The sequence below is a fragment of the Panicum hallii genome, chromosome 1 (genome assembly GCF_002211085.1).
Source record: "Panicum hallii strain FIL2 chromosome 1, PHallii_v3.1, whole genome shotgun sequence".
NCBI classification, from domain to species: Eukaryota; Viridiplantae; Streptophyta; class Magnoliopsida; order Poales; family Poaceae; genus Panicum; species Panicum hallii.
This window is the reverse complement of record NC_038042.1, coordinates 58,556,747-58,572,511: the sequence shown is the minus strand read 5'-3', so window position 1 is coordinate 58,572,511 and position 15,765 is coordinate 58,556,747. Positions and strand designations below refer to the sequence as shown.

Genomic DNA, 15,765 nt, shown 5'->3' with positions numbered 1-15,765 from the left:
ATATATATATATATAAAAACTTGCAGCAGCAGGTACGGTATATATAGCTTCAACTGAATTCTTCTCCCGATCGGCCTGGAACTGGATGCAGATGGCCGGAATTGAGTACTGCAAGTGTGCAACCAGTTGAGAGGGGACGACGTTGAGCTCGCCAACAACCATACACACCATGCAGCATTTGCATCATCAGTAATGTACTCATGGCGTACGATGATCTGCACTGATCACGGATACACGTACTGTACCTGATCGCCCTCCTTTTATTCTGACGGATATGTCGGGGGGCTACTGTTCTGGGATAGCTAGCTACCGGCTGCATTCAACTGCCCTGCCCTAATGAACGAAGGTACTGCATGCCCAACAGTGAGTTGCCTTTAATTCAAATCTCCTCGACCTCCTTTATTAATCTGTACCGCACCCGCTGCATTGATTGCACTTGCGCATGCAATTATCTCGATCGGCGCAGCTTCATCGTTCGTATGTATGGAGCAAGAGCCAAATTAAACTGAGATGGGTACTGCGAGAGCTAGCTGAATTATTGATCGATAGCTGCTGCTGACAGCATGCATCATCTTGCGTTGGTTCCTTTGGACATGCGCCCTCCTAGCTAGCTAGCTAATTCCATCCATCTCTCCATACCCTTTGAGAGTGTATATATGTAGAACGAAAAATTCTCCTTTTCTTTTATCCTATCCTTTTCATCATCTGTTTGAACATGTGTCTAAATTCGCAGTATGTATAATTAATCCCTGGATATTCAGTCAGTCAGACTAGCTTTGAAAAGAACAAGAGTATATATATGTTTTTTTCTGAAAAATTCAGAACAGGAGTATGTATATGTGGAGAGGATCGATCAGAGATGAATGAATATCAAAATTACTCGTATTAGCGAGTAGAAACGACAGTGACCAGCAGCTGGACCTCACTACACCTTGCTTTAATTTGATTAGTCAGCAATCTACAATCTAGATGCCTTGCTTAAGTTACACTTTTTAGCTAGTAATTAACCACCATTTAGTAACTGCTCCCCGAATAAGTAACTCCGTCCAACCGCATCCTGATATTTTCGACGGGTCGCATAATTACCATAATTGGCGGCATTTAGTAGCATAAACGATGTGTACAAGCACATGCACTTACTTGTAAGCAAATTTAACCGCTAGCCTTATTAGCATCAGCTCTGACGATCTATCCCCAGAGTTAGACACATGCATGATGAGGGCGGGGATTGAGAGGGGAGGATCACTAACCTAACCCTGTTTGCCAATTGTGTCTCTATTGACAGTGCCACATATGTTGCTGTTGCATAGATCATGTGCACATCAAGTGGGCCGGGGCTGCTGGTTTCTCCCGCCAGCCAACAAGTTTCTTGTGAGCTTGGGTCACCTCTCCTTCCTGTCCCTTCTTCTCGATCTCTAGCTAGCTCCCTCCACCTCTCCCTTCCCCCGCCCGCCTATCGCTCGCTCGAGTTCGTGCGGCGCAAGCATCGGCGGGATAGGAAAAGCCGCGGCGAATGCGACAGGCGCGCACGCGTACGTCCTCAGATCCTCCCCCGGCCCGCGCCGCCGCTGCCGCTCGGCGGCGGGAGGCGGCGACAGGGAAATCAAGGGCCAACAGTGCGGCGCGCGCGCCTCCTGCCAGCAGCTAGCTGTAGATCGATCAAGCCGTAGCTCTCGCCATCGCCCGGTCCCTGCGGCTGGCTTCTCGTCGTCAGCAGCAGCTGCGGCATCCATCGATTGATCGGTCGGTCGATCACACCGACGCGTAGCCCTGGCAGAGCTAATAGCTAGCTAGCTACCAAGCTATTGATAGCTCGGTTCACGCCCTCCCTCTCCGTCCGTCCTCGCTCTACCCCGGCCCGCCCGGCCCTGTAGTACTAGACCAGTACCAGTAGCACCCCCCTGTTGCTTGCTCCCCTACACTTCTTCTTCTTCCTTCCTCTACATATATATAATTAAATAATCCCAGCACCAAGCTATATATACTCCCTTCCTACCAGTCAGAGGTCACACAAGCGCCAGCTACAGCAATAACATGGTATAGATGTGTGTTGCAGCTGCTGCTAATTCTTACTCCTCCTCCTCAGACCTCCTCCTCTCCTCATATGTGCAGATATATAACCTGCTGCAGATAGGCAAATAAGCTTGTGTCCCAACCATATATCTCCAGCAGCAGGTTCACACAGATCAGATCACAGTGAGTGCAGATATAGACAACAAGTTTGTAGGAGAAAAGATCTCTAGATAGACACATAGCTAGGGATCCATCGAAGCACGCAGCAGGTAGGCGAGCTGCAGGCATGGGCCTGAGGGACATCGAGCTGACGCTCCCGCCGGGGTTCCGGTTCTACCCCAGCGACGAGGAGCTGGTGTGCCACTACCTGCACAGCAAGGTGGCCAACGAGCGGATCGCCGGCGCCGGCGGGGCCATGGTGGAGGTGGATCTGCACACCCACGAGCCCTGGGAGCTCCCTGGTACGTAGCCTGGCCTACTAAGATTGCTAATTAATTTAGTTATCAGTCCCTCTCTAGCAAGCTACCTAGCTTAGTATCTCCTGCTCGGCTGGCTAATTAACTCGCTTGATTGATTAGCTCAATCCCGTGTCATGGCCTCATGGGATGGGTAATTAAGCACGCAACCACGTTTTAATTTATTGGTCCAGTTATGTTTGTTTTTATTCTTGCTAAATGGGAAGCGGCGTCCTGCGAATCATATCAGTTCACAAATATGATGTTTAGATAGCACCTTAATTTGATCCCAACAGTGTTGCTTCTGATACAAGTTTCCTATTTTTGACATCAATAATCCAGCACACTAGCTAATACTAGTATGAGATTCTTTTTATGCGTGCAATTTGTGGGTAATTAAGTTGGTATTCAACACCAAAATAATCATGCAATGATTTGTTTGAGGAAAAGATCGAGAAGAAAGAAACGGCTGCATCTGCTCCATATATACCAGCATTTTCGAGATTGTTTTTTTATACTAATTATTTCCCCTTTCAATTCCCCTTCCTAGCTAGTATAGCTATCTAGTAGTATGATTTGCATCTCAAAATTTCAGATTTTCCAGTCCTGGTTGAAATTATTTCTATCCCGACTAGTAGTACTCTACTACTGATTGCTGCATGATGATTCCAAGTTCTTTATTGTTACTGATGGATCTTCGTGTTCATATGTATGTATGTGCGCGCGCGCGCGGCAGACGTTGCGAAGCTGAGCACGAACGAGTGGTACTTCTTCAGCTTCCGCGACCGCAAGTACGCGACGGGGCTGCGCACCAACCGCGCCACCAAGTCCGGCTACTGGAAGGCCACCGGCAAGGACCGCGTCATCCACAACCCCAAGGCCGCCGGCCGCGCCGTCGTCGTCGGCATGCGCAAGACCCTCGTCTTCTACCGCGGCCGCGCCCCCAACGGCATCAAGACCAGCTGGGTCATGCACGAGTTCCGCATGGAGAATCCCCACACACCACCCAAGGTGCCTTCATGCATGCTAGCTATTGACGCATACTGTTCAGAGAAACTTTATTTGATCTCGATCAGCATCAATCAGTTTGATGGTTGATCAGCTTTCAAAGTGCTTTAGTTAGAATCGTGTTTGATTCATGTTTGTATGCTTGTACGTGCGTGCAGGAGGACTGGGTTCTGTGCAGAGTTTTCTACAAGAAGAAGGCCGACGCGATGGATTACGCCATGGACAGCGAGCAAGATGTCGCCATGCCTCACAGCGCTGATCATCCGAGCTACTCGCCTCCATTCCCCGCCCTCGGCAGCAGCCACTACCATCTGCCACCGCCGTCTTCCGATCACCACGGCGGCGCTGGGGCCGGCTCCCTCAACGACTTCCCCGCCGCGATGGCGCTGCTGCATCATCAGCACAACAGCATGTTCAACTTCCCCGCCCAGCCTCACGACGGCGGCAACGTCCTTGCGGCGGCGGGGTCGAGAGACGGCAGCGGCGCCGGCGACCAATGTGGCAGCGGGGTGCTGATGGACCTAGGACTGGACGAGCACTACAACTACAACTACAACAGCCTGATGCAGATGTGATATCATCGGTGCTGCAATGCAAGCTAGCTGCTCCCTGCAGTGTGTGCTAATGACCAGCGCTTTATCTGATTTTATTCGTCCGTGATCATCGATCTTTGTGCAGATTCGGTTGTGCATGTAATGCACATCACTAGTATACGTGTAGTTAATTAATCTCTACGGATTAGGAGTGTTGTTCGTTGCGTTTGGGTTGATGACTAGGCTGTGTGGTTGAAGTTACTGTGATTCATGTACATATTTGTGGATTGGTTTATTATATTGTTGCATTGGCCGGGGAGCTCAAGTTTGGAACCTTTTTGTTGGTATATATTATCTGTAACTATACCATTCTTAGCATCGTACTTGAGTTGTTTCAAATCTCTTGTGAATCAAACATTTTCAAACCTTGATCTAGAAATTAAACAGATGTAAGATTGAAGTTAGCAGCTTATTATTAGGCATCATATAAATTGCTAGGTTGTTATGGTTCTATATTGTAACTCTTGTTGATGTCCTAAACGACTTACATTTCGTGATCACAGTATGTATAAGCGGTGGTGATATATGTGAACAAATAAACGATCAGCTAGCATGCATCTGTGGTCAGTTTGAGACACTACTGATGATGATGCTTACAAAGGTAACTGTCCTGTAAAATCCAGCCAGCACTTTTCTGTTTTACACGCATGCATACATCATACGCGTGGATGAAGGACTTGATGTCAACATGGGTAAAAATCTACTAACTGATGATAGAGATCAGGAAGCAGGATAGTTACGTTAAGTATGCTGAAAACTGAAATGCTAGCATATCTATCTGCCCAATGAAAGTAACAAAAGGGGATTGATTATCCCTCGTCACAGTTGTTGCCGTCAGTACTGTTGTTTAATTACCTTATAATTATTATTACAGCGCCGACAAGAATGCGCCATATATATATACATACATACATACATACATATATATATATATATATATATATATCTATCCTGATCACCACATAATTAAACATTCCTTCCACAAGTAAGCTTGCTGGCATGCATGCATGTACTTAACACGAGCGCATGTATGCAATGACTAGGTCAAATCCATCACCCATGGCAGTATTCTAGTAGCTACAATTAATGCCAGGTCTTCACACACACATAATAGTTCCATGCTTGCATTTGGCTAGGAACTTGCTGTCAGCACACTTGCAGCGATTATCCAAGCAATTGCCCCAATTTCGCACTAATTTGGGTTAAGCAACAGTGGGAGGAAGGGTCTTCTTTGCATCTCCAATTCTCAAAACATTCCATTGCTTGTGCTCGGTAGTGGTGGATCGATGCTGCAGCTAGCAAAGCCAGCAATAATTCATGGCCACTGATAGCATCACCACTATTCACTTACCAGGTAGCTAGAGACCAAGATCGGACAGGTAGGTTTGGCTGGTTAACCCAAGAGGGCAAAGAGAGAGACCAGCCAGCAGCCCTGCATGTGCATGTGCCTCGCCCGTGTCTGCTAGCTCCTCCTCCTGTTGCTGCTGCTGCTGCATGCCCATATCAGCCGTGTCGCCGTCCCTTACGCTGAACATGCCCACCAGGCGCCGCCCAGCCCCCACAGGCCACAGCCCTGCTCGATCCCCCTTCGATAGATCAGCTGCTCCTTGTTCCGTTTCTCCCGTTGTAATCTGCCTTTTCCCCCGGCCGGCGGGGACGGCCCTACACAGCAAGATCCATGACCACACTTTCTGAAACCCTGACCGATCTATCCATGCAGAGCTAACACAATTAGACCACTAATTCGTCGGGTACTGCTGCTAGGTTCTGAATGAGGCCAGATAGATATTATTAACGCGCCTTTACTTTACTCCAAGGAAAGCAGTCAAATCTTGGCCAGCGTAGCGTGCAGTGTTTGGCCCTATAGCATTGCTAGCTAGCTTGTCTAACCATTTCTCTGAATCCTTTACGCGTAGGCGTAGCGTGCAATTGCAACTTGAGAACTGACAGAGTGCGGCGTTGAACGAATTAGAAGTACTGTATCGGTGACCAGCACGCTTGTATCAGTTATCACATCACATTTTCACCACTGGGTTACCCATTAGCCCATTGCTTGTAACTTGGCTGCTATGAATGAAGATGCTCGCAAGCTAGCTAGGGCAGCCTAGCTAGCTAGAAGATTGCAACATGGTCGTAGAATAGAAGGACCATGCATGTCTGCTATTAGCTAGCTTGCCTTTTCTGATCATGCTGCGTCGTTCCCCTCTTCGCTCGCGCTAGATCTCCCATTCATGGATCAATCAAAAACACCTTTTGTTTCCTTCACACCGCTTCGATAGATCGCGCTCCTTTCAGTCGTATTGTAGGACCACTGTTGAGCACATGTTACGCATCAGAAGATCACATTTTTCCTTTTATTTTGATTATTCGGATATTAATTATATTTGGCACTCATCAGTCTCTATGGAATCTTGGGGCGTATATATCGTGCAGCTTTACGTTTGTTCGCGATCAGAGACTGGTCCTGACGTTGACTCCACAGTTGTTGTTCACTGATTGATCATATCGACTCGGGATGCTGATTGATCCATCATACATATATATACTTTATTTAGCAAATCTGAACAATCGATCAAAGGGCGTCGGAGGGCGTCGATTGGATCCTCAATGTGCTTCAGAGATGATGTAATCACAACTGTCGTCTGTCAAATTCGACTCGGTGCTTTACAGTTGCCTGTGGAATGGATATTGTCGAAGTAAAGTCTCTTGGAAGTATCATTGGTCAGCGAACAACAACATGCTTTTGTGGTGTTTGTTCATGTCTCATGTAATCTCATCCTCTCCCCCTCTTTTGTACTCTATAGACTTTCCAGGGTCACTCATGTACTTGCATTGGTGCCATGCACCCTCCGTTACCGGCTCGTCAGAATATGTGGTAAATCAATTCAGGTGGGGAGTCTCGTCCTCCGTTGACTTCATCGAAAAAGAAACAATCGATCAAATGTATGTGACCCATGCATCTCGATCTCTGCCCATCAGAGAGAAAGAACAAGTGTAATTTGCTGTGCGACAGATGCATATATACATGCACGGTACAGTTCCTCTTGTTTCTGTGTTGTTGTAATCTTTGATCTGAAATCTTGGAGGTTGTGATTGGGAAAGGATCGTTGTTTTTTTGAGTAAGAAAGAAAGCATATATATATATATATATATATATATATATATATATATATATATATATATATATATATATAAGGCCAACAACAAACTAGCATACCTTATTTTTTCTGATTTATTTATTTTACTTTCATGACGTGGACTATAGTCATTCTGTTCTGTACCCATTTGAATGAATGGAACATGCATTTTGCTTGTACAATCTCTTATAATTTTTTTTTGCATTATTATTCCTTTCCTTGCAATGATTTTATTTGCACTAAATTTGCATCTTTTTCTCTATTTGCTCCTTTTTGTGTTCTAACCTGACGAAAACCTGAAAAATAAGATATTCATATAAATATTATTGTTTACAGTATGTATCCGTTCCATGAATAGTTTATGCAAGTTCATCTATAATATGTCGTTCATTGGTAGGTTGATATATGTATGTGAGTAGAGAAGAGAATATATAGACAAGGCCATATGACACCCCCCCCCCCCCCCCAACACCTCCAAGTTAACTTAAAAAAGCCTTTTCCAAGTGACCTTCAACATTATTTTTGTTTAGTTAGTTATTTTCACCTGCGTGTATAAATAGGTGGATATATAATGTGTTGTCTATAAATTAAACCTACATAAGTCAAAACTCTTCCACGAGAAATGACATAAAAGTACGTATACATCAGTGACAAGAATGTAACTTACATATATATGAATCCACTGTTTATAGGTATATATTCCAAGGTTTTCCTAGCTAACCAGCTCGCTCATGGTATCTCTACAGCAGTTTTGTAGGTATTAGTAAGCTAATGACATGCTAATCTAACGACAATAACGTGTTCTGGTTTACGACTTAACTATATATGTATACTTGTAGGTATACAGAGAGCAAGTGTGCCTGTTTTCTAATGGCTTCGAGATAAGTAGGTAACCGGGAGGGGTTGTCGGCTGGTTGCCCCGAAGCAACTAGCCTCGGATATGATTGGGTAGTGCGTTTGTAATGTATATATCTTGTGACGATGATGAACCTGCCAACATTCCCTTGGTAGTGGGTTGGTGTCATCTTATTAATTTATTATACATAGAAAACGCCGAGAGAATGTCAGATGGCGATGCCATGCATGTATGCGTTTTTATTTGCGTGGCACTGCCCAATTTTATTTTATCTACACTCGCTTGTAGCTACTTTTATCATTAATATACCATCGTGCGTATGTCCGCATACTCATTTATCATTTATCACTTTGAGTATGTTCGTATTCTAAGATACTTCAAAGGGATATATATAAAGAATTTCAAAAACATCTCTATTTTTAAATATATTATGATTATACCTTAGTATTAGTATATAAAAATAAGTAAGTCTATGTACTCTATGTATAGTCACATACCCAATATATATACTATTATAGATGTTCTAATACAATCACATACTCTACGTACATACTAATCGTTCGGTCAGATACATTCTACATCATAAGATACACATGTGGGAGTAGCTACAAGCGAGTGTATAAATAATTATATATATATATAGTTTGATCAGAGTAGTTTATCGATCAAGTTGTCTAGGCATATATATATATATATACATATATATATATACATATATATATACATATATATATATATATATGTATATATATATATGTATATATATATATATGAGCTGAGCTTACCAGAGATGGACTGGTGCACACCGTATGTACTTGGATTGGGTGCTGAGGCGTGCGCCTGCGCGTCCACGCATACCCCTGTGTCTTTGCCAGGCAAATTAATTATTATGTGCATGCATGATCCTATGCGTGCCTGGCCTCCACATGTTTTCTCGATCTTCTGATGTTACATGCGTGCTGAGATTATGAGCTGGTATATACGAAGTGTCATACCTGTCTTTGCTTGCGTGTATGTATTGTCCTGTACTGCCATGTATGTGCATGCATCGCCTACCTTAATTGCACGTAATGAAGCAGAGCACACGACACGATCCTGTGAGAGCGTTGTTGGGTTGGCTGCCGCTGCCGGAGTTGATGCAAGCGCGAAACAGCAGCGTTCCATGGAGGAAGCAGCACTAGCCTACGGGACTCGCGCATGCAGTAGTGGCGAGTTCCTTCCGCCTCTTTGACTGGCCACATGTAAAGTGCGTCGCCTTTTTGGCCCTGCGCTGCCTGCCTTTTGCTGCTGCCCCCGCTGCTTTTGCATCCACGGACGGGGCGGTGTCGCACCGTCGCCCATCAAATGCAATCACTCGCCGATGCTTCAAGTTAGAACACTGGCTAAAACCCCACTACGGATACGCCTTCTCCTTTTCTTGCTTCACCACCGGCCTAGTAAAGCTGCCACTTTGACCCCCATTCTTACTTATTATTCTTAGGCCCGTCATCTAAAGCTGCTGTGAAACTCATTCAGAAAAAAAAGGCAGCTGTCTGTCGATCTTGCAGATAATAAAGTAGATGGACTGGAGCCCACGCGGGCCCAGAAATGTATATAATGGGCCGTGAGCTTTCCAACTAGTAGTTTCGAAGTAAGTGGGTGGGCCGTGTGTTGTTCCGGGGGGCCTGTTCGGGGCAACATCAAGAAGTGTGCAGTTTTCGGCCGAGAGACATTTTCTTCGATCTCTCTCTTAACATCCCATACAACTGAGGATTTTTTTTAAAAAAGGGGATAAAAAAAAAAACAAAATTCGAAAAAGGGGTGCCAGTTGGAGAAATTTAGGGAAATGGGTGCCTCCCGCCCGCTGGGAGGGCGGAAAGGGGCATCCCGCCCAACCATAGGGCGGGATGCTCAAAAAAAATTTCCAGCGACCTCTTCGCGAATAAGAAAACTTTTTTCATTCGCGAAGTGGTCCCTGAAGGAGGCCTCCCGCCCGGCCACTGGGCGGGATGCCTCCCGCCCGGCCACTGGGCGGGATGCCACCTGGTCCTGGTACATTGTTATTTCATGTGTATGTGTTTTCTGGCTTCCAAAATTCGTAACAATTCACAGAAAAATCCAAAAATAGCAAAACTAGTTTTGTTAGAAAGTAGATTTCAAACTCTATAACTTTTGTTAATGGAGTTTAGTTTGAAACAAAATACTTTTACTCCTATTTTAAAACTAAGATTAAGAAAAGTTTATGCATAACTTTAGAATTTCATGCTTTGTTGTTTATGAAGTTTGGTATGACTATTCTATAAACTCTAGGTACCTTTGTGCAAAGTTTCAAACTCAAATTTGATGTAAATTTAACTTCTTTTGTCTTGAATTTTTCAAATTTGAAATGTTAACTAAACCTAATTATAACCCTTTTCTAATTAAAATCTATTGTTATTCTCTAATGTGATATTATTTAATATCTAATATATAGTCAAAGTTCTAAAACCTATAAAGTTGTAAAACCTATAATCTTATGCTCCTGGCCCATTTTTGTTATATTTTTTCTTAGATTATTTGTTTCAGAAACTATTTGAAATTCAGAATTTTTTCAAATATAAGATTCATTCGCCATACTCTTATGTATGCACATAAAATTTTAATTCAATTTTCCAAAGAAGATTACGGTATCTAAAACTCGTACGAAGATAGTTAAACGATAACGTTTGCAACGTAGAATCTAAATATTACGATAGTACAATACATGAAGCCATTTAAAATAAAATAATATGATAATGAACATTACAAATATTACAAATACATGAATCCAAATATTGTGTCTTCAGTCAATGCGGCAAATAATACAAATACGTATCTAGGTCTGATAGAATCTCAACGCAGCAAATATTACATATGAGCAAACAACGTTTAAATAAAATTACAACTAAATGATGCCTGATGACGTACTAGCACTCGATCGGCGACGTCTCCCACTTGTTGATGCAACCGGAGGTCTTCCATCTGTAGCATCACCTGTAGGGCCAGCTTCAGCACAACTGGGGCCAGCATCATTGGTTGGACAACGTTTATACGTGTGTCCAATCTGATTACATGCACTGCAGCGTTGTATCCTCGGACGGAGCTCTGACTCATCCATATCATTACGAATACGCCGTGACTGACGGCGTCCTCTCTTAACCCGTGATGATCTTGGGTCTGGAATATAGATAACAGGATTCGCTGTCTCAGTGAACGATCCAACCAAACGGAACCCATAGATCTCATACTGCCAGGTGCTAGCAATTGTCTCCTTTCTGAAGTAATGTGAAACATATATATCGACAGGATGTCCAATATCTGCACAAGCAGCCATTACATGAGAACAAGGTAAGTGCAGCAACTTGGGCCTCATGCATGAGCAACAACAAGTTCCATCGAACTTGAGAATGCACTCCTTTACAGGAGTTTGACGTCTCATGCCATGTCGCGCCCTATCTTTAGGAGATACCTCAAACTTGAGCTCCTGTATGAGATGGTATACTTGTACTTTTCCTGAATGTACCTGATAATAGACTTTGGTTCATATGACAAGTTCTCTACTATCGTCCCGTACATCTCATTTGCGATGTATTGCGACGTGAGGTTGCGATGGCTCTTCTGCACCCCAGGCAAATGACAAGTGTGCTGAGTGACAATGGAGCATTCCCAATAATCTTTCCATTTACCCTTGTAGGCATGCACCCGCCATGGACAGCCATCCTTCACACATACCACATCGTACTTACGAGATTTGCACTCGACTGTCTTAAACTCTCGCATAAGAGAGAGAGACCAGCACTTAACAGCTTCCTTCACCTCTTCAATTGAGTGGTACCTTGCACCCTGGATAATTTCATTCTCCCTGCAATCCGAAGGCCAGCTACATCCGTCATCTACGACAAGATGACTGAAGTCGCTGCTTACCCAATCTTGAGGCACATCATCGTCGTCATCAGACGAATCGGCATTCATTGCTTCATCCAATTCACGTTCTTCGTCTTGCAGCTGTTCAACAATAAAGGGTATGTTCTCCCCCTCATCAGCCACGCATTGAGGTGCTGCCGTGCCACCTGCCTCAATGTTTGCCTCCTCGACTTCTTCATCAATACTTTCATCCCCCGGACCAGCTTCAATGTTTATCAAAGGAGGGTTTTGGTGCACACTGACAAGGAGTACCAGTGGCCACTGCCAATGACTTGCATTTTGCAGATAAGTTAGCCAGTCCTCGTTGCTTGCAAGTGGCATAAGCTCCCAGATCAAAGCGTGAGTGGTACGATTTATGACGCATTGAACACTCACAGTGTGTGTCTCCTGATTAATCCTTAGTCCCCTCATTAACCAGTTGCATAGGGATTCAAATGTCCTCTCGTGCGGTCTGGTAATTCCTCTGACCGCACAGTTGAATTCACTTAAATCTACCCCATTCGGCCCATAAATCACATTTCCTTCTCCGTAATATATACTGAAAATACCCTTCTCGGAAGACATATCTGTCAATCATTAATAAACTAGTTATACTACATATTAATACACAACGAACAACGATCCTAAATTTCAGCGACTCTCAGATTATATTTTACAGATTCTAAACTATTCAGATTATAAATTATACTAAAAACAAATGAAAATACTAAAACTATTCAAAACATAACTACTCTAACAAATATTTCCTAAATTATAGTTATTTTCAAGTACTTATATGGCTAGAACGAGAATATACCTCAAAATCGACGCGTGGACAGGGCTTCGCCGCTTCCTCTTCTCTCTTCCTCTTCTCTCTTTCTCTTTTATCTGATTTTTGCTGGATAAAATGGCATTTTTGGGGCAGGTTGGGGTTTAAATAGCCGGTGGGGGGGACCTCCCGCCCGACCAAAGGGCGGGATGCCTCCCGCCCGCTGAACGGGCGGTACGCATGGACATCCCGCCCTTTGGTTGGGCGGGATGCCCTCCCAGGGACCTCTTCGCAAATAATTTATTTGCGAAGAGGCCCTCGGGTGACATCCCGCCCTCTGGGTGGGCGGGATGTCCCGGGCCCCACGCGTCCCGCCCGTTCAGCGGGCGGGAGGCACCCATTTCCCTAAATTTCTCCAACTGGCACCCCTTTTTCGAATTTTGTTTTTTTTTATCCCTTTTTTAAAAAAAAGCCCACCCACGTTTTCTTGGCCAAACCCAACGCGCAGCACCGTCCGTAGCAGGGTCAAAAACGCGTGGGCCCATATACCTGGTAAAAAGAGCACGTCCCCACCGACCCACCACCCGCGGTCCCTCACGTGCTCGCCGAAACATCGCCGCCGCGTAGTCCGGTGCTTTTGCGCGTAACGGACCATGAATTCATGCTGGAATCTTTCTCTTTTCCTTTCCCTGTCCTGTAAATCGAAATTTAGTTTTCAAAACATAAATGAAGATGCTTGTTTCTTTAACTAAAGCGGAAATGAAAATCTTAGAGGAACATCAGCTGCAAGTCAAGAGAAAACTAGTGGAACAAGATTATATGGCTTCAAAATATTAGTAAAAATTGTTGGAGGACATATAATATGGCAATCATAAGTTTCATGCTTGAGTTATTCTAAGATGCCATTGTTGTCGGTCAAAACCTGCCGGCGAGCAGTGACAGGCAACACGAGGAGCCGGGAGACTTCCGGGACGGCTGGTGGGCTCCGTTCCCTCGGTCAACGGTCCAGTAATCCGGCGCGCACCCTGGCTTGAGGTCGCTAGGCGTGCCACCTGATCCTACACCTGATCAGGAAGGTGTGATGTATCAAATTCCTGTATGCACAAACACGTGTAAAGGTCAGTCCGACCCGTGATCGGCTCATCACTTCCTCCCCGGTATCGGCAGCCGATTGCATCAATACCCGATCGGATCTTTGGAACAGACAATGTATATATATGCTTATCGACAAAATAAATCTTGCTTCATAAGTACCAATCTAATCCAATCTACGACAACTAAGCCCTCATTGCACGATCGGAATATCCTACACGTGATTGAGCCTAACGAATACATAAAAGCATCGGAACAGACGATCTAAACAGAGACCAAAGAACCAGCCGGAGAGCCGATTCCTAGAGCAACCTCTATCCGAGCTACTGCCGGAACTTTTAACTCGTTTGCAAGGCCTAATCATGCACATATTGAACTAAATCTCCAAATAAACAGAAACTAGCCATAACAGATCGGATCTACTGATAAAGACAAAACAAGATGCAACCATCGTATCCATGATCGAACACGACGATTACTAAGCACACATGAGCAACGAACAAAGCATGAACAGGGTACACAAAAAACAACTTTACTCTATGCGCGCTAAGATAACTAGTGCTACTCGCCATCTACAAGGCTTCAGAACGAGCAACACGTAAAATAAACGAGCAAGGGTGATGCTACCTCGATCATGCAGAGCATGATCGGGGCCGCATGGCACTTACCCGATGAAAAAAATCCTAGAACAGGGGAGGCGATGCGCCGAGAATTGTTGATGAATGATTCTGTTTCTTGTTTATTCATAGTACATATTTATAGTCCGTAGACTCGTCCTTCTTAACTAACCCTAACCAAAATACGACACGAATCTTAACTGCTTATATCTAAATTTACAAGGCCTTTCTGGCCTCAATCACCCGCACAGGGTCCGATTCGCAAGCCTATCGTAACTGTCTTCTAGGCCCATCTCGCTCCATGGCCCACTTCTGGCCTGGTCAGATTATGGCGATAACACATGCCCCCCTGGTTTTGGCAATGGTAATTCCGAAATCAACCATTTAAAATCGCCTCGACCCTTCGGCTTCCAACCCGTACAATCACGCCCCTTCAACTTCCAATGGATGTGACTGCTCTGTATCAGTCTCCTAGGGAACCGTCACGGTGCCAATTCACTTCACCTCTCTGTTTACCTTTATAAACTTACCCCCGGCATCTTCCCCAATCATCTTTCTCTCACAGCCATTAACAATTGCGCTCCTTCTTTTCTTTTGCCATGGCTTCTTCTTCTTCTGCCTCCTCCATCATTTCTTTTGAATCTGAATCTTCCCGAGAACCTACTCTAGAATACGATCCAATAGCTGCTTACGAAGTCCGTGCCCCCTACATTGGGATGCGGAGGAATGGGACTTCCATTCCCAGTCAAAGGATGATGAATCTCTGACTGATGGTGAGGATCTCGCACTCCTCTTCGGAGCCGAGCTGGAGGAAGACGAAGATGGTACATCTTGGGGGGAAGACTTCTCCCCCTCGGAAGAAAGAGTCGATTCCTTCTCCTCCGAGGAAGATCTGATGGCAGGCGACTTCCTCTTTGGCAGGTCATCGGACGAAGCTTCCGACGACACGGAAGAAGCCGAAGACGATGACGGCTTCACCAGCAACAGCAGCGGGAATGATGACAGCGGCGACAACAGTAGCGATGATAGTGGTGCTAGCGTTGCTCCGCCAACCAAGCGCCGTAAGACCACTGGCGTGTACTGGTGGTAGGCTGTAGCACCACCATTAGGTTGTTTCAAGGAGCAGTTAGCTCTTCTTTTGTACTTGCTGCTTTGCTGTGAATATAATCTTCTTTTGCATCAGTAAATTTCTTGCACATAACAATATGCTCAAGAGCCGACGGCAACGCATAGGCCTTAGAATATACCAATCCGGATCTGAAATAACCTTCCAATCTGCTTTACCCTCTGCCGGACCTCAAATCCAAAACAGACCTCTGGAGATT

The 15,765-nt window shown here is 44.7% G+C and overlaps 1 protein-coding gene across 1 annotated transcript; it reads left to right on the top strand.

The window, feature by feature from the left end:
• The first annotated feature begins 2,017 nt into the window (after nucleotides 1–2,017).
• On the top strand, nucleotides 2,018–4,356 carry LOC112899869 (protein CUP-SHAPED COTYLEDON 3-like). The gene is made up of 3 exons (XM_025968517.1): nucleotides 2,018–2,474; nucleotides 3,205–3,479; nucleotides 3,635–4,356. The coding sequence occupies exons 1-3, from the start codon at nucleotides 2,300–2,302 to the stop codon at nucleotides 4,049–4,051; spliced, it is 867 nt and encodes a 288-aa protein (XP_025824302.1). The 5' UTR covers nucleotides 2,018–2,299; the 3' UTR covers nucleotides 4,052–4,356.
• The last annotated feature ends 11,409 nt before the right edge of the window (nucleotides 4,357–15,765 follow it).

Excerpts from the sequence above, each read along its gene's own strand:
- LOC112899869 (XM_025968517.1), top strand. The coding sequence starts at position 2,300 with ATGGGCCTGAGGGACATCGAGCTGACGCTCCCGCCGGGGTTCCGGTTC. Across the intron at positions 2,475-3,204 it reads CGAGCCCTGGGAGCTCCCTG|ACGTTGCGAAGCTGAGCACG; the intron begins GTACGTAGCCTG and ends CGCGCGCGGCAG. Across the intron at positions 3,480-3,634 it reads ATCCCCACACACCACCCAAG|GAGGACTGGGTTCTGTGCAG; the intron begins GTGCCTTCATGC and ends ACGTGCGTGCAG.